A 20,667-nucleotide genomic window follows, 5' to 3' on the forward strand; every position below is an offset into this window, starting at 1 on the left:
GTTGCTTTCGAAAAACTGTAAAATTAATTACCACAATGTTGTTAAGCATTAAAAAATGAAAATAAATATTTACTAAGCGTTTAAATTGTGTTGCTGAGAGCTCTTAATGCATTTTTACTGCAGTCATATTCAATTTTGTGCAATTAGCACGCCATAAATAAATGACGCTTGCCCTCTGCTCACATTTCAACAAAAAAAAAAAATAAAAACCTGTCGCAATAGTTTTATAATTTCTGCTAATTTCTATTAGGCACTCAAACTAATATTGCGCATACGCACAGTATACATTATAATAAGCACTTACCTTCGAAATCGTTTTCGGTAAATTGCTGTGTAAAGTCCTCACCGCCTGTGCGCGGATCCTTGGGCGCCTCATCGTCACCGCTTGAGGAATTCATATTCCAGGGTCTGTAAAAAATTGCAAGTTGAAATAACTTTTTAATCACTAATTGCATAATTAACACGCAAACAAAATTCAAGAGCACGTAGATTAAACTCTGCACCATTAAAAATACATTATGAATGCAAATATATGTAAACAACAACAAAAAGTAAGACAATATAGCGCAAGTTTGGTGGCTACTCATTAGATTTCGAAAAAAAAAAAAAATTAAAACATACAAACTGTCACGCCTGACAATTTGTTATGTTATATATTCACATTTGATACATTATACTGCGGCATTATTTATATTTTGTTTTGGATTCGATTTCACACGCGATAAGGCGCAGACAGCTTGCGATTTATATTTGCTGCTTTTTTTTTTAATATTCTGTGAGCTTTGGTCAACAGTTGCATTTAGCAAGGCAATAAATTATGCATATATGCGAATCAGCTGGCATTATAGTATGAGCAAGTCACAAAGCTTGCGTTTGAAGGCGATTTATTTGGTTTGTAAATTTTTTACAATTTTTTCTGGCTTGATTTATTTTTTAGTCGAGCGTAACTAAGGTTAAAGTTTTTTAGTCGACATTTTTTTAAATGTGCGTGTTTTAAAAATAAATTGCAATATAGATTTTTTTTAGCTTTATTTTTGGACTGTGAGCTCTACGCTATTTTACATTCATAGACTTTAAAGTTTAGTTTTTATATTTACACAATTAAATAAATGCTAAGTTTCCTAATTAATTTTTTTTGTCTGTGGAATTTGCAACACTTGCTTTGAAATAATTTTCCATTCAACTCATTGATATAATGAAACTGATACTGCTAAATACATATTTTATGACACATTAGTGCTCATTGTTGTTATTTATTGTTTGCACTATGTATATCAATTAAACAAATAAAATATGCGACTGCAAATACACGTGCTATTGACATATATTAGCTAACAAATGCTAAACAAATTCTAATGCCTAATTAAAACTAATACAAAAATCTATAACGAACTAATTAAAATATTAGTTGTATTACCCACAAAATTATACAACAAATGGGAAAGTTTGTAAATGGAAAAAAAGGGATCACGAACTTGTCTAGCAGGCTGTAAATTTGTATTGTTTTTTATTATTATTATGTAGTCTAAGTATATGTAGGCAAGACAGCTAGTCTACATACATAATCTCTCTAGCATTCTTATCTAGGGGCTAGGAGTGTGTGTAGAAAAGCTCGCCAAGCTTCAATCTGTGCCGGGCCGGTATAAACTGGGTCGATCTTGGCCATACTAAAATAAGCTTGGTTCGTTCCTTCTGATTGCAAATCCATATCAATGAGCAATAACAATATTAAATGACTCATTTTATTATAAACAAACTAAGCATTTGTAAATAATTGTAGATTAGGCTTTTCTTTTCTTTTAAAAAATCTTTGTTTAAATATTTTCTTTGCACTTTTTGTCTTATCGTTGATCTCTTGTTTTTGGTTGTGACTTTTGGCATCATAAACTGTCAGCTCAAGGTGATTTGTTATAATTTATTTGTTTTAAACACTTGCGGCACACGCTTTATTACTTACGATTCGCTTTCTGTTCTATCAGTCATTAGTTTGTGTCTTTTATCTGCAGGCTTAGAGACTAACAATAAAAAACACTTGTCCCCACAACTGCTGCAATCGTTGGCGATCAATCGATTGAGCTGCTTTCAGTATTGTTTTGTTTTTATCACAGCCACTCGCACACGCCGCCGTAGGCTGTTAACAACAATCGTAAGTTGAATGCGCGTAAGATTCGTGTATTCGTATTAGCGTTGATTGCGCCGTTCTATCGACTCGATGGGAGCCCGGACGAATGCAGACTAACTATACTAACTGGCCGATCTTCAAACGCGAAGCAAATTTTTATTATTTGTTTTCTGTCGCTTAACCCGCTGTTGCTGCTCCGATTAGCGCCAGCAGCAATGCGTCGACTGCGCACAGTGGTACAAGCATAGAACAAAAGGTGTGAATAAGCAACTGATTAGTAAAAACGCTTATCATAATTAAATTTGAATTGATTTTGATTGATTTTTAAGCATAAATCTATTTATAGGCATTGTAGTTTATATTATTTAATGGGTATTTATTTTAAAAAATTGATATTGCTATAATTTTATGAGTATTTTTTTTTTAGCTTTTTTTATTATTATTATTTAATGTAGTTTATTTTTGCTTATTATAATGTTATTATATAATAATAACAAAAATAAAATATATGCAAAATAGTAGTACTTAGTTTTATATTATTTGATTTGTTTTTTATTATATAAATTTTGCTGTAAATATTTTATTTTAGTATTTAACAATTCAACATAAACTAAAATACTCACAAAATATATAGTATATATGCTATATATAATATTCATTTTATATATAATTTATTTTATAAGCTCAAAAGATTTCAATCTAATGCAAATACGCCTTGAACCAATGTGCGCGCCGCAAAGAGAGTGTGCGACAGGTGGGAAGAGCTTTAGCACTTGTGCTTGGCGTGTGTGAGAGCGAGAATGCAGTTAAATAATCCCACTATGCTGCCGCTGCTCTCGACTTCTCTGCTCTCTCCTTCGCTTACAGAAATGTGTTTTAAAACGTCAGTTTTTCTTTGTTTACTTTATCGATATTCGCCGTTTGCATTCTTATCGCTGCTACGCTAAGTTTCTCGTGCGGCGATCAGCAGCAGCAGCGTCGGCCCGGTCCGCTTATCAGTAATTCTTTTTTTTTTGTTTTACAAACTGTTTACTTAGTTTACAACTACACAGACACACACACGCACACACACACACACACACACACATACAATACATTAATATTTCATATAGTTGTTTTAATTTTTGCATTTGTTGTTGTTTTGTTTTCAGCGCCTGTGATTGCATTCATTGATATTACGCGAACCGGTTACAACTGCTCTACACTAAAAGCAACAGAGAACAACATAGAGAGCCAAAGAAAGAGAAAGAGCAAGAGCGAGAGACAAAGCGACACACACACACACAGGAGAAATCAAATAAAGAATTGGTAATAAAGGCGAGGCTCCCGCAACTTTGGCACGGTCAATGTGAAAATTATTGTTTCATTGAAACAGACAGCAACAACTACATATGTCAACATATATAATTATATATCACCCAAGTAAGTAAATATCTCTTATTTATATTTATATTTATATTTGTTAAATGCTCTGCCAACAATTAGCGCACTCATTGTTATGCGCACAAGCATTTGTGGAATATTAAAAATTGTAGTATAATAATGTTGTTATTATTTTGCTACTAAAGTAGCTCTTGGAAATTATAATAATTATAGGGCAGTATACCAAAATTATAATACGTTAAAAAACACGCACAAAATTTGAAGCCAACAACGCAGTTTAAGCCAGGGCTACAAAATGCAAAATCAAGCAGCATATGTTTTGAATATATTAAAAATAACACTGCTTTGAGTTCATTCATAGTGTACAAAATATTTATAGAAGAGTGTGTATATTTTCCCATGTTTTAATGTATTTTTATTGACATGATTTATGTTTATTTCAATAAATATATGTTGCGCTTTTGGTATTTTTGAACTACTTAGTGAGGTATATTGCATATTTTTTAAATTTTATAAGTTTACTGAATTGTTATTTCGCAAATAGCAGCCCTGATTTCAGAATTTTCATGCATAAATTTTAAAGCATTTTCAAAATATTTTTGTAAACATTTCTAAAAGTTTACTGAACCCAAACAAAATTTATTGACTGCATTTGCAGCCCTGGCTTTTGTTTTATTTGCATACATAATGAGTTTTAAAATCATTAGTGAAAGGAAATTGTTTGTGTGTTTGTAATTCCCAAAAAACCGACATAAATTAAAATACATTAAACACACTTTTTTTCGTTTTAAGAACTCATAACATTATTTATAGATTAACTGCTCTAAACTGAACAAAAAGATTGAATTAAGCGATAAAGGTTTTGAATTTGATTTGCATTCGAATTACATTTCTCAATAGGCAGCATCTTAGGCATATAATTTGGCTTACGAGACAACCGAAACTACCGCATCGAACTGGTATCTACTAAATACTACAAACAAAACTGAAAGTTAATAGCGAAGAAAGCAAACATATGTATAAAAAAAACTGAATTTGTTTATACTTAGCACGCACGTTTGTTGTGCTCTGCGGTTTACTTCTCTCTCTCGCTCTGGCGCGCTCTTTGCGACAGTTTTTCAGCCTATATAGTATCAGCTACTAACGGAATTTAAGCGAGCGATATGCGCATATATTTGAATACATATACATATGTATGTGTGGAGTGATATAAGCATGATAATGAGCATTACCGCTCTGAATCGGAAAACAGCTGTTTGGCTTGGCTAAAACTTGAGGAAATCTATAAGAAATGCGTGCGTAAGTGTGCGTGTATTGTTTTTATAGTTTATGTGTATTTATATAAATTTAATTTGCAACAAGCCGTAGCCAACAAAACAAAGCAATCAGGCCAGGCCAGGCAAGCAGGCAGGCACGGCAAAGTGCAGGCCAACTGCTTACACCGGCTTAAACTGGAAAGCGTCAACCGCGACAAGTTTTAAAATCACTCTTGCTACAATAACAACCAACCAGCAAGCTGACAAAGCTGACAGGCAGCGAGACCTCAGACTTTAGGCAGACACTGTGCTTGACTTGTATTTTTTTCTTTTTTATTTTTCATATTTTTTAATTACAAATCAAACCGCTGCTGCTGCTGCTGCTGCAACCTTTTGTAACCCAAACAGCTGGCAGCCTTATTTTTGATTTTTGTTGGTCATTTATAGAAATGTATTTGGTTAGCACAGCAATTAGCACTTGATAACTTGTTTATGGCTCATATTGTTAACAATTGGCTACCACTGTCTGCGTATTTTGGTTAGAACTGATTGTAGCAAACCCATTTTTTCAGTTAGTGCGTCTTGTAAGCTGTTAACCTTGGCACATTACCGAGTCCGAGATGCCAACATGCCTCAGTCAGTCAACAATATTTTAAAATACAATGCACTCAAATATTCTGAGTTGGGGTATTCTCTGAAAGAATAAACTTATTCGTTTTAAATTATCTTGTCTTGAGTTTCATTTAACTTGTAATGAGAATCGAAAGTTTTATTTAGTTATAAAAACTTCTAAGCTGATTTAGTTCTTGAACGTATAATCTTTAATTTTGAATTAGTTTGATCAGTTTGATTTGGCTTGAATTGAATTTTATCACTGCAAGGCATAAACATCGAACTCTATTTAGAGCAGACATATAGCCAACAGAACTAGCAGTAGATAGTACCAGCATTGCATGACTTTTGCTTGAGTTGCAGCATTATCATCGATAAATTTTTTGTAATAGTACACATCGGTGTAAAAGCCATACGAATCCTTACGGCCACAACCTACACCCCAAGAGACAATCCCAACCAACTTATTCTCGCAAATCAGTGGACCACCCGAATCACCATTGCAGGCGTCAATTTCACGATTATGGGGATTACCAGCGCATATCATTCCTACACTCATTAACCTGCGGGCATCCTCATTCTCTCTACACTTTGACATTGCTTGAATCTGTACGTCACCGTTAGTAATAATATCCGGCAGGGGTCCATCCTGTTATAATATGAATGATAGCAGAAATATATATGAGTATATGTATAAATAAGCGTACCTTAAATAATGCACCCCAGCCTGCCGTAGTGCATGGAAGCCCCGCCTTTGGCGGTTTACCGGTTATATTCATTATGCCAACAAATTCATTATCAATTTGAAGCTTTCCGACTAGTTTTAATAGGGCAACATCATGTTTTTGCCTAGAATAACGTGGATGGCAAATTATAATCCTAACTTCCATCTCTTGAGTTTGGTCTGTTTTTAACAAACGACCCGGTGTGCCGGCAACTACCGTTAAATATTTCGGGTTACGTTGAACCTTTCTAATAAAACAGACCACTCAATTATAATATTATATAACTAGAAAAACGTCTATACAAACTCTTTGCGATCGTATAAACAATGTGCTGCAGTCAAAATAGTGTCCCTTGAAATTATCGTTCCACCACAGATGTGAGAATCCCCAAAGTACATTTCTGCAGGAGTACGAATCGACACAACATATTTAGCAAGCTCATTGACCTCAGGTCGATAACCACCGGTCACTAAAAAATGAAATCCCTCATCATTATCGTCCTTTCGATTTCGCATTGATTTCACGCGAGCTCTGTAGCTGTTGAATTTGTTTTCTTTCTGAATTTTGAAAATGTTTCTTAGACGGCTAGAGGGCTGCTCGACGGTATTGGACATGACGCTTTTCTCATTGCAGTGCAATATGAAGAAAAGTAAAACAATAAATTTTCTTGTAGTCATTTTGTAAGTTGATGATATTATAAATATGTAATATATATACTGAAAGCTTTTCAAATGTTTGCTTGTTTTTAAACATAAAGTTTCATTTGAATTTAAAATCAGATTCGAGCTAATGCCATTTGTAATCTAAAGTTTTACTGAATTACAAAAACTTTTAAAATAACTTCTGAAGTTTCATTAATGTTGAATCAGTTTGGCAACCCTTTGAATTGTCAACAACTTGCATTAGTTGAAACAAACATTTAATGTCGACTATCAAAGCTTTACGTCACATTAAGTTGGTAACTAAATGATTTAATGAACGTGACACACTTCTTAGCACCCGATGTCTATCTGAAGTCTATAGATTGGTCAGGCACGTCAATGGTGGTAGCCACTTCAGCCTATTGGCGATACGAAAACTGTTTTTAGCCAATTGATGTGGTTATCTGATGATTTCTGAATGGTTTTATGGATGTGTTGATTTTTTTTTTTTTTTGTTAACGAATTTATTTCTGATTTGCTAAGAGTGTTAATATGTTTTTAACAGTTATTAATGAAGATATGGTGCTGGGCTAACCAGTTTGTCGTCGGATCAAACTGGTCCACTAAGCGAAGTTTATGGTTGCGGCATTTTTGATTTGGCTTTAATTCCATGCCACTCAAACTGAAGAATTTTGATTAATTGAAACGATGTAAGGCATAATTTTAGCAGAATCATATATGAGTATATGAATTAATAAGCATGACTCAAAAATTATACCCCAGCCTGCTGTAGTGCATGGGAGCCCCGCCTTTGACGGTTTATCCATTATATTCATTACGCCAATAAAATCATTATCAATTTGAAGGTTTTCCACTAGTCTTAGTATGGCAATATCATGTTTTCCTATAGAATGAAGTGGATGGACAATTATATTCCTAACTTCCATCTCCTGAGTTTGGTCTGTTCTCGCTAAACGAGCCGGTGAGCCAGCAACGACCCTTAAGTATTTCGGATGTACTGGCGATTTAGGAGATTTGGATATCACAATTTGGCTTCTATGGATTTCAGACTAAAGGTAAAGGAAATTTCTGAGGAACCCCTGTATATAAAGCTTCATTTGTAGAGTTAGGAAAAGTGTGTCAATATTTTTTCATATTATTATTATAAATGCAGCAATTATAATTTCCAGGCAGCAATGTGGTATGTAAAGCATAAAAATAGGGTCTCAAATACAAGAAGAGGGTTTCATATATTGGAAAAGGGGTTTCAGTATTTTAGAAATGCAGTAATACGCTAATTATTAATATTGTATTATAAATTCAACTAAATATTGCTTAGATGTTTAATTAAGCTGAGTTATTACACACTCGCAATTTGACCTTCAGAATTAAATCGTGCTAAAAAAATGCGATATGCTGATGTCATGCTTGAGGCGCCCATTTTATTTTTTTTATTGTCTAAAGAGCTGGGAGAGGCGTCAAGGACAACAAAAATGCGTTTAACTGCCAAACTATTGACAGCCTAATATTAATTTTTGGCTGCTAGTTGTAGTTAATTTGTTGATAAACAAATCGCAAAAGTAAATGCAATTGCAGAGACTAAAGGCTTGAGGCAAGTCAGTCGGAAATGACATACATAAGCCTTGAGTAGAAGATTGGATGGGGGGGCCCCCACTCAATGGGCGCTAAGGCGTTTGCAGAAATGGGATCAATGTCCCCGCATGTTGAATGAGGCAAGCAAAACAGAAATGCCAACTAGGGTAGCTACAAAAGCAAGAGCACAAAATGAGAGAAAGACAGAGAGAGAGAGAGAGAGAGCACGCGTGCAACTGAGCGAGAGAGCGCATGCATATCCTAGCAAAATCTGCCAGACAACAAAAAGAAAAGAAACCGCAACTGCACTTGCCATGTTGTTGACCCACTACTAGCGACAATAACAAATCCAAACAAAACAGAAAGTAAGCCTTAGCTACAAATGCCGAATAGCTAAAGCTAAAAGAATTGTCTACCAAAAATGAGCTGCAGTTACAGCTTAATCAACATTTAATAAGCAACTTACAAGTTTCGTGACATCAACTTGCAGCTAATAATAAATTATTTTCTACTCACGCCCTACCACCGCCCACCGCCCACGCCCTGCCTTTAAGTGCAAGTGGCTTTCTAGTTAAGCTAGTGCGTGTCGCGGAAGTTGCTATTGTCAGCTAATTGAGGGCACTTTTCAAAGCCCCATATAGTCGTCATAAGTCGTCTCTCTATCTCAATTATGGTAAATCTATTGTGTTTACAGGTTATTTTTAAAAGGCCTTAAGTATATGCATTTTTAGCTTATACTTAGTATATGCGCAAATAATAGTTGAGCTGTAGTTATTTTTGATTAGACTGCAATACGCATTATAAATATTTGGAGACTACAAAGGAACTCAGCAAATTGCCTTTGAAAGCTTTTCTTAACTATTTAATTTTATATACAAATTTAGAGTTTACTAATTTACTAAAATAATTTAATAAAATATATTAGAATTTTTTTTTGTTAAAATCTAAAATCGAAATAATATTTTAATGCATAATCATAATTATAAAATTTTATTTTTTAATTTTTATTTTTCTATGTTCATAATTATTTATTTAGCTATAATCATCATTATAAAAAACAATTGATTGCAATTCTATATAATTTTTTTTTATTTTATTATTTTTTTGCACATTTAATTATAATTATTATTTAAATTTTTACGCATTTAATATTTTGTAGGTTCACTCTAAAGCTTAAAACTTAATTTGCATTTCGTTTATTGTGCTGCTTGTCAGTGAATTAAATTACACATACGCAGCGTTACCAAGAACACTTTTATTTAATTGCCAGAATTTTTAAATGTCAGTGCACAAATTAAGAGTCAAATAAAAATGTTTATTTGTATATATGCATATATATTTGTTTACCTGCTGCAGTCGTGCGTTATCAACTGAGGCAATCTGCATTTGGCTTGAATTTTGTTAACTTGCGGCTGTTGCTGCTGCGGCATGTCTTTGAAAAAAAAAAAGTCTGGCCAAGTGTTGTTTGGTAGCTAACAAAGCGTTGCGAGCAGGTTATTGACTTGCAGCGATAGCGCAACAGCGACAGACACAAAGGACAATGGCACTCGCGCAAAGGAGTTTAAAACGTGAGCGAAAGCTTTAAGGCTAGCGAACGAAGCTACTAGTTGTTTAATAAGATGTTTTTTTTTTTTAATTATTTTATGCTGCACTACGCGTATTAACCGCAACGCATTGAGTCGCGCGCCAGACTAAAAATCCGGCCGGGTTAAAACTACGTAGCTTCGGTTCTAGAGTTGTATTCTATTCACGCCGGCGCTGCATCAATCGCATCAGCTGTTCCAGCAGCAGCAAAACACGCACACATTGCACTCTCTCAATTTCTCTGTTATGCTTTCTCTTTGCCTGCACTCGCTCTCTGGGCCGCTCTTAACTCCTCAATGCTCTTCGTCTTGCATCAATGCATTTTTTTTTATGCGGCTTTTCTACACTTCAAAATGTTATCATAAGCGCATAACAAATTTTCTTACACTCAACACTCTCCCCCCTCTCTCTCTCACTCCGCTAACGTTCTATAGAATCCTGCCCCCAACTATGTTTATTATTTGTGGCGTGTGCACGTTTCGTGTTGATTTTGCTGTCAGTGCTTGACAATTTAATTAAATTTGCACGCGTTGTACAAATTTTTCTCTCACTCGCGTTGGAAAACTTAAAATTTGTTGCATTCAATGTGGCAAGGTCACTTCTCCCCATTCAATGCTAAAGCGCACTTAAGCATAAAATAAACGCGCGCTTTATTTACATTAATTATAGCTGAAAAGCTGCTGATAAGTAATTATATTTCATAAATGCATTTGCACTTTAATATTTATTAATGGCAAGTTCAACTGACAGCTGCGTAAAAAAATTTATAATTTAAATTAAGTTTAAGTTTGGATATGCAAGCTGACAAGCGAGGTAACTGCAAATGTTTGGGCAAGGGCTTATTAAGAATTTTATACTGTTAAATTTATTGAACGATTTTAAACACAGTCGAATTCTTAATTTGTATGTGGAGAAACTCTGGGCTTGGACATCTAGAATTTTTAAAAATAACACAAGGCTGTATGCAAAGTTTGCTGAAAATTTAACAATTACAAGTTTTAAATTTCAGCAGCTTGATTTTTAATTTAGAATTAAGAATATTTTATTTTCATACGGCAAACACTTCAAATTTAGAATTTCAACAGCTAGATGTTCAATTAAGAATAGCAAAGCTTCAATAATTAAATATTTATGCAAAATACTTATTAAATTTTACAAAAACTAATGCAACATTTTTTCTTTTAAATTTGTCTAACGCTCAACTTGGTAAACCAAAAAAGTTTTGTATGCATTTGATTTAAAATTCAGTATTGCACTTGTTTTATTTTTTCTTTATTGATATGAAAGCAAACAGTCATTAGATTATTTTTTATATTTTTTTCTATCACTGACGACGCTACGGAACTACGTTCGATTCACTCTACCAGGGCCTATACATTATATATATAGAAAGCGTAAAAACAATACTACAAAAAATAGTTTTCATATGTAAATTGAGTTGTCGCACATTATTTATGCGCACTCGCTTATCTCGCAGAGCTCTCGGCAAATATAATTTACGCACATTGGGATGCGAGCCTTTTGCCTTTGCCTTTTCATAACGCGAACATTTAAATACTTTCTATGGGAATAGTGTGCACTACATAGTCCCAAGTGTGTGTGTGTGGCATACAATATTTAAATTGACATTTTGGTTTCGCATTTTTCCGCTTTTCAGAGAGGAGAGAGAGACGGATATGGGGGAAAACTGCTCTGCAATGAAACCAACCACGTGCAGTGGCTTATAGGCCTGGCCCTGTGTGAAACGTGCGAATGTGAAAAACTGATTGGCCCAAGGGCGCTGATAAAGCGAGAAGCGCTGTGGGGTGAGTGTCAAGTGTAAATTTTCAATTTTCGCCATGTGCGCAGAAAAAATGAAACTATCAGCAAATGAAAGGAAAATGTATTGATTTTGAGTATTGGCTGTAAAGAACAGTAAGCCAGGCCTATGAGGTTTACATGCCGGCTAACTAACTAACGTTAAGGTCAAAGTGTTGCGAAATGGGCAAAAGAGAAGCGGAGAGAGAGCGAAAGAAAAACAAATACAACATGTTAGGCAATTTAACATTGTCAGCTTTGGATTAAGACCTAACTGCAGCTTATGAAATATTGTGCACTGCAACAAAAAGTTGCACATTTTCGCTCAGTGCATATCAGGCTATATAAATTTATGCAACGCGCTGCGCTCAGTATAAAAAAATGCGATAAAATGTGAGTAGGCAAACGAGGCGCGCGCACTCATGCGACAGTCGAGCCCATTAAGCGGCATGCCCCAACTGTGTCTCTCTCTATAAATAGCCAAGGATGCAAGGCAATCTGTGCCAGGCCTTCATTCAGCTGCACACCTGTCTATAGCTTAAAATGCGCTATTCGCTAACTTTAAGTCAATTGCATTGCGTCTAAGCTTAAGCTTACGCTTTGATTAGATATTTAGTTGGTATGAATTGCTTTTAAATTTAATGTTGGCGACATACATTAAATTTATAAATATTTATATTACAATAACTACTTTGTTGTCTTTTCATTAGTGTAATTGCAAGACTGAATATCGTAAAAATGCAAGCTATAGGACTGACTAGCGTAAAACTGAATATCGTAAGACTGAATGTGTGTTTTGGCTATTATATATATTTATAAATTTTTTTAAATTGTTTACTATTGCACAGCACAATATTGTAAGACTGAATATCGTAAAAATGACTATGGTAACACTAAATATCTTTTTAGATAAATATATTCAGTATACAATATCTAAATTTTTATAATCCATCTATATTGTTGCGCGCTCATCCCATTTTGTGCTGATATCGCTTAAGCTAATATCGTATGTAAGCATCTATATATATGTAATTTATATTTTAGACGTACAAAATAATACTTATCATTGCATTACTAAATGACTTACTCTCTATGATCACGACATATGTAGAATTTTCGTTCAAATATCGTAATCAGATTCCATAAAACAAAACTACTATAAATTAAGCAACTTATTTTAATATTAAATTCTACTGTTATACGAGCTCAGTCAACCAAAATAGCGTTGAGATGAATAACGTAAGAGTGAATATCGTAAGACTGAATATTGTTTTAGGTATTGAAAATATACTTAGACTAAAATCACTGATAATTATTTTTTAATTTGTTATTGTTACTCAGGGCTGTATATCGTAAAATTAATACCGTAAACTGCACATCTTTTTAGATATACATATATTACATATGCTGACTACGACAACTACAGCAATTTTTATTAAATTTCTGTATTGTGGCTCAGCATAATATCGCAGGACTGAATATCGTAAAATCAATATTGTAATTAATTAAATATTCAGACTACAATAACTACTATACTATTGTAGCTCATCATAATATCTTTATTGTAGCTTAACATATATCCGACTGTATATCGTAAAATTGAGTAGCATACAAATGACTAAGTAAGACATTTTCACTTTACACTTCGTTGAATATTTTCTCACAGCGTCGTCTCCTTAAGTCTGCTGAAATTCTCTAAGCAGGTTAGCATAAGCAGCAAGGCGACTGTTCTCAGGTAGCTGCTGTCACTTGACATGCCTTATACGTAGTCTAATTACACACACACACACACAACCTTAAGCTAATTATAATTACACAAGTAATGCAGAGCATTTAACTTTTTGAGGCAGAGCCGGCGCCTTAAGCTCTCGAAACATATTTTGAGTGTATGGCGGCACTCTAAAAATGAATCGAAATTCAGCCACAATACCAATTACCAACATAAATTCGTAATGCGCAGCACTTCGGGCAGTCACTAGGGGCAGCCACTCACACATTCACTTGGCTGATTGATAGAGAAGGGTAGGGGCGGGGGGATGGAGCTGTCAGTTTGGCTTTCAGGCCGCGGTAAAAATAACCATCGATTAGTATAAAAACATTCGGCGTTGACATATGTGTTCGTCCTTGCCGGTTCCAGGCTCGATGCTTTTGAGGGTTGCATGTCTCAATTGAACTGAGTGTCAATTTAACACAAGTATGTGTGTGTGTGTGTGTGTATTTAATAGCTACTAAAGTTTAACTAGAAACTTGGCCTATTTGCTTTGGCGTTAACAAAAGCTCAGCTCAGTTTGTTTGACTAACTTTGAGTTATGTTTGCGTAACTAGCGTGAGTTGAGAACTTTGCGCTTGAGGGTTAAGTGTTGAAAAGTTAAACAAGTATTTAAACTTTTTTTTAATAAATTTGACAATTAATCAAACATTAAGTGCAACTCTTAAGTAAATTTCTAATTAAACTTCTTAACTTTTAAATCAAAAGCTTAGTTCATCTTCACTAATTTGCTCTCGCATCTTTATATGCAAACTACTTGTATTGCCAACAAGTCACAAACAAACTTTTGACACATGCTGGGTAATAAATTAGCAAATATCTTGTGGCCAGTTGCCATTAACTTGATTTGTCTTGTTGCCAAATTGCGACTCATTACTCTAGACTGCGGCGCCAATGGCAGTTGCTACTCGAAAGTCTCAGCAAGAGACCCAATGAGATAAACCACAGCCATAGCAGCCTGACCCAATGACATGCTTATTGACTTGTCTACCCTACAGACTGAGCAGTCTGAGGGAGTGGGTGGGGCACGCTCTGTAAATAATGTGAAATCAGAAATTGAATCTTGTCGCAAAAGGAAGTGCAGACATTTTTATGCAAATGATTTTAGTTAAATCAGAATTTTATCTAGATCTTGATTTACAATGATGAGCAAAAAGTATAAGGTATACACTGTTTTATTTAAATATTTATATATTTTTATAATTATTCTAACATATATAATTATTTAATTGTGGAATAGTTATAATTATACAAATATTTCTTTAAAAAATGGTTTCATATCAAATCGATTCTTATTTCTTCTACAAAATGTTTACATACATAAAAAAAAAAGATTTATATTTAGGGAATAGCAAGTAATATAATTAAAACTAAAGTACATAACTTTAAAAATCGATTTTTGCTCAATTTATTCTACTAATTCATATATTTAAGCTACATAACGTTACATTCGTTAATTGCTTTGTATAAAAAATATTTATGACTCAACATGTAACAGAATATTTAATTATTTTGTTAAGAAATCAAAGCAGCAACTTTACTTATGAAAAAATATATATAAATTATTTATGCTGACAGTACAAACATTTAAACGAACATAAATTGGCGCACAAATTTAATTATTATATGACTTAAGTATTTGTAAGCAAATTATTGTTTGCTAAAACTTTCTTAAATGTCAAATTACATTACTAACTATATTTTATATATAAAGAAGTCTCTGACAAGCTAAATACAGCTTAGCATCAAAGCTAATTATATTTTGTTCAGTTTCTATGAGCTTAGCAACTAAAGTCACTTTGCTGCTGCTGCTCAAATTGTGTGTATGGAGTATGAAGAGAAACTCTTATCAGTGCTAAAAGGGAAAATGCTCACAATTTCTATGTAACTGAGGGTGGCTGAAAAAACCAAAGCATAACAAGTAGCCGCAACGTAGTACAAGCAGAAAATTCCTAGAATGCTATCAAAGGCAATACCTTAAGCAAGTTTTACATAATATGCAGATTAGACAAAATTGCAATTCAACTAGCAAAATGAGACAGAAACGCACTGAAAAGTTAGTTGATCCAGCCAGGCTAGAATAAGTTAATGCTGTAAGGACTTACCCGAGTTGAGAGTTGAGGGGTGGTGGTGACTGGAGTTGAGTCTAACTGACCCAGTTAGTTGCCTGTTTTGCTGAAGTTTGTTTGGCTGCTGCTTTAAGCTCTGTTTGTACTTTAAATGCGTGTGTGTGTCCTTAGTCAAGGATATTAACGGTGGTTTCAAAGATTTACGGGCAGTATTTTATTGATTTTGGCTTTAGCTTTGACACTTTTAATATAAACAAATAGATTTGGCTATAGATTTTGCTAAGTTTTAAATGCACTGCAGATATGGGAAGTTATTTTAAACAATTTATTAACACTCTTATAGTAACACTTAATATTTTAAATAATTGGCTATGTTGCAATATTTTATACGTTTACTTTAACGTTTGGCTCTGGCTTAATTAATTGATTTTCTTGTTTTTCTTCAAACTTCAAACGCTTTGAGTTTTCCGTGTGCAGACTTTGCGCCCCAAACAGCTGACCATGCCCCCAAAACACACAAGCAAAAAAACACGTCCGCACTGTGCCAACGCCAGAGAGATCTGAAATCGGGTGACACAGTGAGAGTTGAGATGGGGCTGCGGCGTCGTTCTCGACACCACACCGCGCCAGTCGCCAGACACAATGCTGTGCTGGGGTCTCTTCTTTCTTTCGCTGTGGTGTGTGGTGGCCGGAGTCACTGAGCAGGCGTGGATGCGTGCGCGTGTGTGTGGTTTTTGTCGCAGCGCATACATTGTGACCCCCGCCCGCGCCCATCTGCATCATCTCTCTGCGGTCTTGCTGCCCTCCCCTCTTCGTCGCTCCCCCGTGCGACCTCGCGTCACGCCACCCCCACAGAGGGCCCAGTGCGCTCAACTTTTACGACGTGCCCCGCTGCAGAGTGTGTGTGGTTGAGTTGGCTACACAGGCCGGGGTGTGGTCGTTGGGGCGTGCGTCGGCTGGGCGGTTTGCATTTGAAGTCCAGGCGGTTGTGTCGCCTAACGGCACGCTGGCCGCGCGTGGAAGTACTGCACTCGCCCCCCTCGCCGGCAAGTGTGTTGTCTAGCCTTTATTGTGTGGACTCCCTAGGGTATGACGACTTCGTTAATCTAAACTTTCCTTTCGGTAAACTTTGTGAGTGAGTTTTTAAAACATTTACAACCTGCCGTAGAACAGAATTGCAACAATAGTGTTCGTTGTGGTGAAGTGTTACTCACCCACTTAAGAAGCCAACACGCACGCGCCCGCCCGCGCCGCCCTCTCCTAGTTTGAAGTGTCAAATTGCCTCTAATTATTTGAACTTTTACATTAAAAAATAACAATTGTGACTTACTATTTTTGCTAACTTGTTTAATACATTACAAATTATTAATTTTATACTTTTTCCTTTCTGCATTTATTAAACTTTAAACAATTTGAACATATTTTTTATTAAAACTATAATTTTATCAATTACTACATCGATTTTCTATGCTAAATTAATGATGTAGACACAGAATAGTTCTTCTTCTCACATCAACATCTTATTTTTCTGACTGTATTTCCTTATTAATTAAAAGTTGAAGTCAGTCGGCGGTCTTATGTAATTATGTATATTACATAAGTAGGGGGTACGGCCATATATAGTATTGAGCGGTCAGGTGCATAATCAATGCTAGACGCGGTCAATAGCGCCCGTTATGTTCCCAATGGATCATATTACTTAACAAAGTGTCGTTGTTTAGTTAATAATTATTTAGCAACAAAGTGTTGCTGTTTATATATATGAACTTCACTGAGTACAGTGTGTTCTTGATAATGTGCATACTACAATGCTATAAAAAATTTATTTTTATTTGATTTATGTGTATATTGCTACGAGTTTCAATATGAAATTTATTAATTGAAAGTTTAAAAACATTAAAAGGCTTAGTTATTATATATTTAATTAAGCATAATCAATCAATCGCATTGCTTACATTATTAAATTCATTTTTACTACATTCTGGCGTTCAGTATTATTTTTTTTTTATATATATAACTTTATATTAATATTGCTAGACTAAATCCACAAATTTCTAACCCTGTCATTATAACTTGCTTAAATTTCCATTTCATTATTGATAAACTGCAGGTTTCAGCCACATTGAAATTCATAATTTATGCGCCTAGTGTTCCAAATTTAAATATCAATTGCTTCATTATCCTTTTGGTCATACTGATTACATTGGTTAAAGGCTTTGCTATTGCGCTAGGTACAACAATTTTCTAAGTATATATCATTAAGCGCCCGAAAATAAAAAGTAAAGAGAAATGTGCGTTGATTACATTTGCCTAAGTCTGTAATAGAACAAGACAATTATAGACTCAAGGACAGTTTATTAGCGGCGCGTGGCTCGAGCAAATTGACCAGCAAAGTTTACAAATAAAAGTTCAACGCTTTGAAGTTGTTCAATTGATTGGGCAGCGGCTGCTGCTGCTGCTGATTTTAGTTAATTGTGTGCAATTGTTTATTATAATACTGGGTGCTTAACTTAAGTTTAATAATATAAATTTATTTATGTAAAGAAATGAGCTGGAGCATAGTCCACAAGCGATTCGTTGTCTCTGTCGCGCAGTCGCTCGCGCTCGCTTAGACGTTCGGCACTAGCGATTGCTCTAGCGCCTTCTCTAACGCGCTGTCGCTCCAGCTGCCTGTCCAGCTGCTCCTGCTCCACTTGACAGGGATCCAGCTGAGCTGTTTGCTGTTGTCGCAGCCAAGGCAAAGCGCTGCCATCATCAAAGTACTGCTCATTGTCCTGCTCCATGCTGTCGCTCACATCCTCGCCAGAGTTTTCACTGTAGTGCGCTTGTTGACGTGCTCGTGGGCGTGGTCGTGGCATGTGCGGCTGCATGTAGCCGCCGTCTCCAGCTGCTCTGCCGCCTGCTGGTCTTCGCACCAACCAATAGCGTCGCCCATCCTTGCCCACTCTATAGCGTTTAGCTGGCGCATTTAGTCTCGCCGGCTGTTCACCTCCAATCTCATCGTTGCACTTTAATCCACGCACTATATTGTTCACATATATCGAAGGCGGCACTCTCTCTCTATATTTGGGTCTGGGTCTGGGCATTATTTGCTTGTTGCTCACAAAGTAATCGCGTTGTGCTGGACGCTCCTGTCGCTGTCTTGGCTTACCAAAGTTCCCCTCATATAGTATCGGCTCCACATAGTTCTTCATCGGCTTGCGGTAACGCGTGGGTGTGTGAGACGAGCGTCTCAGATTTGCTGTCGATAAGCAAAGTTTGGTTGTTAGCAAAAGTTTTTTAATACAGACTGTGTGACTTACCTGGTCCTGTCTCTTCGGGCGCTGTAAAGTGTGGGCAAAGATTTGTATCTTGTTGATTAGTAGCCTCATAATCCATATCGTCCTCGTCTTCGCAGTCTTCGGACTCTAAAGTAAACAATAAGGAAGCAAATAATAGCTGAAGATTAAATTACAAGTCGACTTCATAACAAAAAAATTAATTTACAAATTTTTGGCATAGAGAATGAAATTTTGAAATGAAAATTATGCAGTTCATTTAATTAAAATTGAACAAATGAATTCTAAAAGGGCCCAAGGGATTTAGAAAACGAAAATTATATAGTTTTGAAATTTAAAAAATTAATGCAAAAATATAAAATAAAATCAAAAAAAAATTTTGGAATCAAAACTTGCAGCTCAACTTAGGATGAAAGTAAATGTAAATTTTGTTTGAAAGTATAAAAAATTAAATAAGATTGTGAGCTAAACTGTTAAAATCGAGCTTAGCCAATAGACTGCTGCAAATATTTGTGGGCGAAAATTAAGTTGCAAGTGCAGTAAAAATGCTTTAAAAAAAAACACAAATTAATTAGTGAAATTAAGTGAATTTTGAAATAATTTTCAGTTCAATTGGAGTTTAAAATTTTCAATATTAGTTATTTGCACAAGTGTTAAATATTTTTTTAGCTTTACTTTTTTGCTTTAAACTGAACTAATAGACTGCTGTGCATTTTTTGTACAGCGTCTCATAGTGAATTTGCTTTTGTTATTGCTGGTGGCGCCACCTACCTGTAGTTGTTGCTTTAGCAGCGCTGCTTAAGCTATTTTCCGTTTCTGTTGTAAACGCTGTTGTTGTTGTTTCTTCTTCTTCCGCTGCACAGTCTGTTGTTGTTTCGTCATCAGCAAATGTTGCTATTGTTGTGATTGTTGCTGCTGCGCTGCTGTCTTCCGGTGCTGCCAGCAGCTCAGCAACCATTTCGCTTGGTCGAGCAACGCCATCAAGTTTGGCTTTGGGCTTTTTGTTGCGCTTTCTGCTGCGACGTTGCTGAGCGCGCAGGGATTTGAGCTGTTGTTGATAGCTATAGATGACTGTAGTGGTGGTTGGTGGTAGCTCGGTGCTGTTGCTGCTAGTTGTAGTAGTGGTTGCTGCTGAGCTGTTAGTTGTTGTTGCTAGCTCTGTGCTAGTTTCAGCAATTTCAGTGGTGCTGTTGCTGTCGCTGGTAGTTGCTGTTGTAGTGCTGTCAGCAACAGTTGTTGTTGTTGCAGTGGTGTTGCTTATGGTTGTAGGCATAGCTGTTGTTGTTGTGGTAGATGTTGTTGTTGTGCTGTTGCTGCTGTGTTGCCTTTGCTTGGGCTTGAGTTTAATTTTGCGCGTCTTGGGCTTGCAGCGGGGTTTGGGTTTGGGTTTTTTAGTGGTACTGGTGCTGCTGCTAGCAGTGATGTTGCTGCTGGGAGTTGTGCTGCTGTTAAGTCGAGGATTGCTGTTGCTGTTAAGCTTGTCTGGGCTGCTGTTGCTGCTAGGACTGATTGGATTGCTTGGGCTGCTGGGATTGTTGCTGCTGCTGCTGCGCGTTGTAAGCGTAAAATTGGCGCAAGGATCTTGTTGCAACAAAGGCTCGCGCAGCACATAAACGCGCACGAAACAAGGATGTTGCAAGTGTTGCTGCTGCAGCGGTTGCAAGCAAGGCTGCAACTTTGGCTTTGGCTCGAACGCCTCATCACAGCCAAAGTCGCCGCACTCCGGACTCTCATTGAAATCATCATCGTAAAGCTGCTCCGGCGACTCCGCAGACAAACTGCGGCTATCATCACAGCCCACAGAGCTGGCAAAGCGCATGGGCGTGGCACGTTGACTGC

At 35.9% G+C, this 20,667-nt stretch overlaps 3 protein-coding genes and 1 long non-coding RNA gene across 20 annotated transcripts in view; 1 reads left to right on the top strand and 3 right to left on the bottom strand.

Moving 5' to 3' along the window:
* The window catches only part of LOC108607438, a 25,206-nt gene extending 13,447 nt beyond the window's left edge, over nucleotides 1–11,759 (top strand). Inside the window, exons 2-3 of the long non-coding RNA XR_001915502.2 lie at nucleotides 3,274–3,544; nucleotides 11,574–11,759. This is a non-coding gene — a long non-coding RNA (uncharacterized LOC108607438). The remainder of the gene's footprint in view (nucleotides 1–3,273; nucleotides 3,545–11,573) is intronic.
* The window catches only part of LOC108607432 (sodium bicarbonate cotransporter 3), a 26,552-nt gene extending 10,762 nt beyond the window's left edge, over nucleotides 1–15,790 (bottom strand). For 14 of the 16 annotated variants that reach the window (XM_017998263.1, XM_017998255.1, XM_017998257.1 and 11 more), the window contains exon 1: nucleotides 305–408. In XM_017998263.1, coding sequence (XP_017853752.1) covers nucleotides 305–398 — 94 coding nt within the window. In that variant the 5' untranslated portion in view covers nucleotides 399–408. Of the gene's footprint in view, nucleotides 1–304; nucleotides 409–1,957; nucleotides 2,247–15,586 lie in introns of those variants that run through there. The other 2 variants (XM_017998250.2, XM_017998248.2) reach the window with 2 other exon arrangements.
* LOC108607435 (trypsin-1) lies at nucleotides 5,518–6,780 on the bottom strand. 2 transcript variants are annotated; one of them, XM_017998266.2, is made up of 3 exons: nucleotides 6,405–6,780; nucleotides 6,081–6,345; nucleotides 5,518–6,022 (listed from the first exon to the last, which is right to left on the bottom strand). In XM_017998266.2, exons 1-3 carry the CDS (start codon nucleotides 6,773–6,775, stop codon nucleotides 5,663–5,665), a joined length of 996 nt encoding a protein of 331 aa, XP_017853755.1. In that variant the 5' UTR covers nucleotides 6,776–6,780; the 3' UTR covers nucleotides 5,518–5,662. The 2 variants fall into 2 exon arrangements, with proteins under 2 accessions (XP_017853755.1, XP_033150986.1); XM_033295095.1 differs by having other exon boundaries at nucleotides 6,401–6,780.
* A 2,294-nt stretch (nucleotides 15,791–18,084) lies between the features above and the next one.
* LOC117135051 lies at nucleotides 18,085–20,647 on the bottom strand. The gene is made up of 3 exons (XM_033294941.1): nucleotides 20,450–20,647; nucleotides 18,853–18,955; nucleotides 18,085–18,791 (listed from the first exon to the last, which is right to left on the bottom strand). Exons 1-3 carry the CDS (start codon nucleotides 20,645–20,647, stop codon nucleotides 18,085–18,087), a joined length of 1,008 nt encoding a protein of 335 aa, XP_033150832.1.
* Nucleotides 20,648–20,667: the final 20 nt, after the last annotated feature.

Source organism: Drosophila busckii, chromosome 2L, assembly GCF_011750605.1.
Source record: "Drosophila busckii strain San Diego stock center, stock number 13000-0081.31 chromosome 2L, ASM1175060v1, whole genome shotgun sequence".
Lineage (NCBI taxonomy): Eukaryota > Metazoa > Arthropoda > Insecta > Diptera > Drosophilidae > Drosophila > Drosophila busckii.

Bases quoted from the DNA above. Each gene is read 5' to 3' on its own strand.
- LOC117135051 (XM_033294941.1), bottom strand. From the start codon at position 20,647: ATGCGCTTTGCCAGCTCTGTGGGCTGTGATGATAGCCGCAGTTTGTCT. The intron at 18,956-20,449 runs GTGCGCGTTTAT...TTTACTTTAGAG, and splicing joins ACTTGCAACATCCTTGTTTC to TCCGAAGACTGCGAAGACGA. The intron at 18,792-18,852 runs GTAAGTCACACA...GCTTATCGACAG, and splicing joins GCCCGAAGAGACAGGACCAG to CAAATCTGAGACGCTCGTCT.
- LOC108607435 (XM_017998266.2), bottom strand. From the start codon at position 6,775: ATGACTACAAGAAAATTTATTGTTTTACTTTTCTTCATATTGCACTGC. The intron at 6,346-6,404 runs GTTTGTATAGAC...CTGTTTTATTAG, and splicing joins TGTTTATACGATCGCAAAGA to AAAGGTTCAACGTAACCCGA. The intron at 6,023-6,080 runs GTACGCTTATTT...ATATTATAACAG, and splicing joins GCTGGGGTGCATTATTTAAG to GATGGACCCCTGCCGGATAT.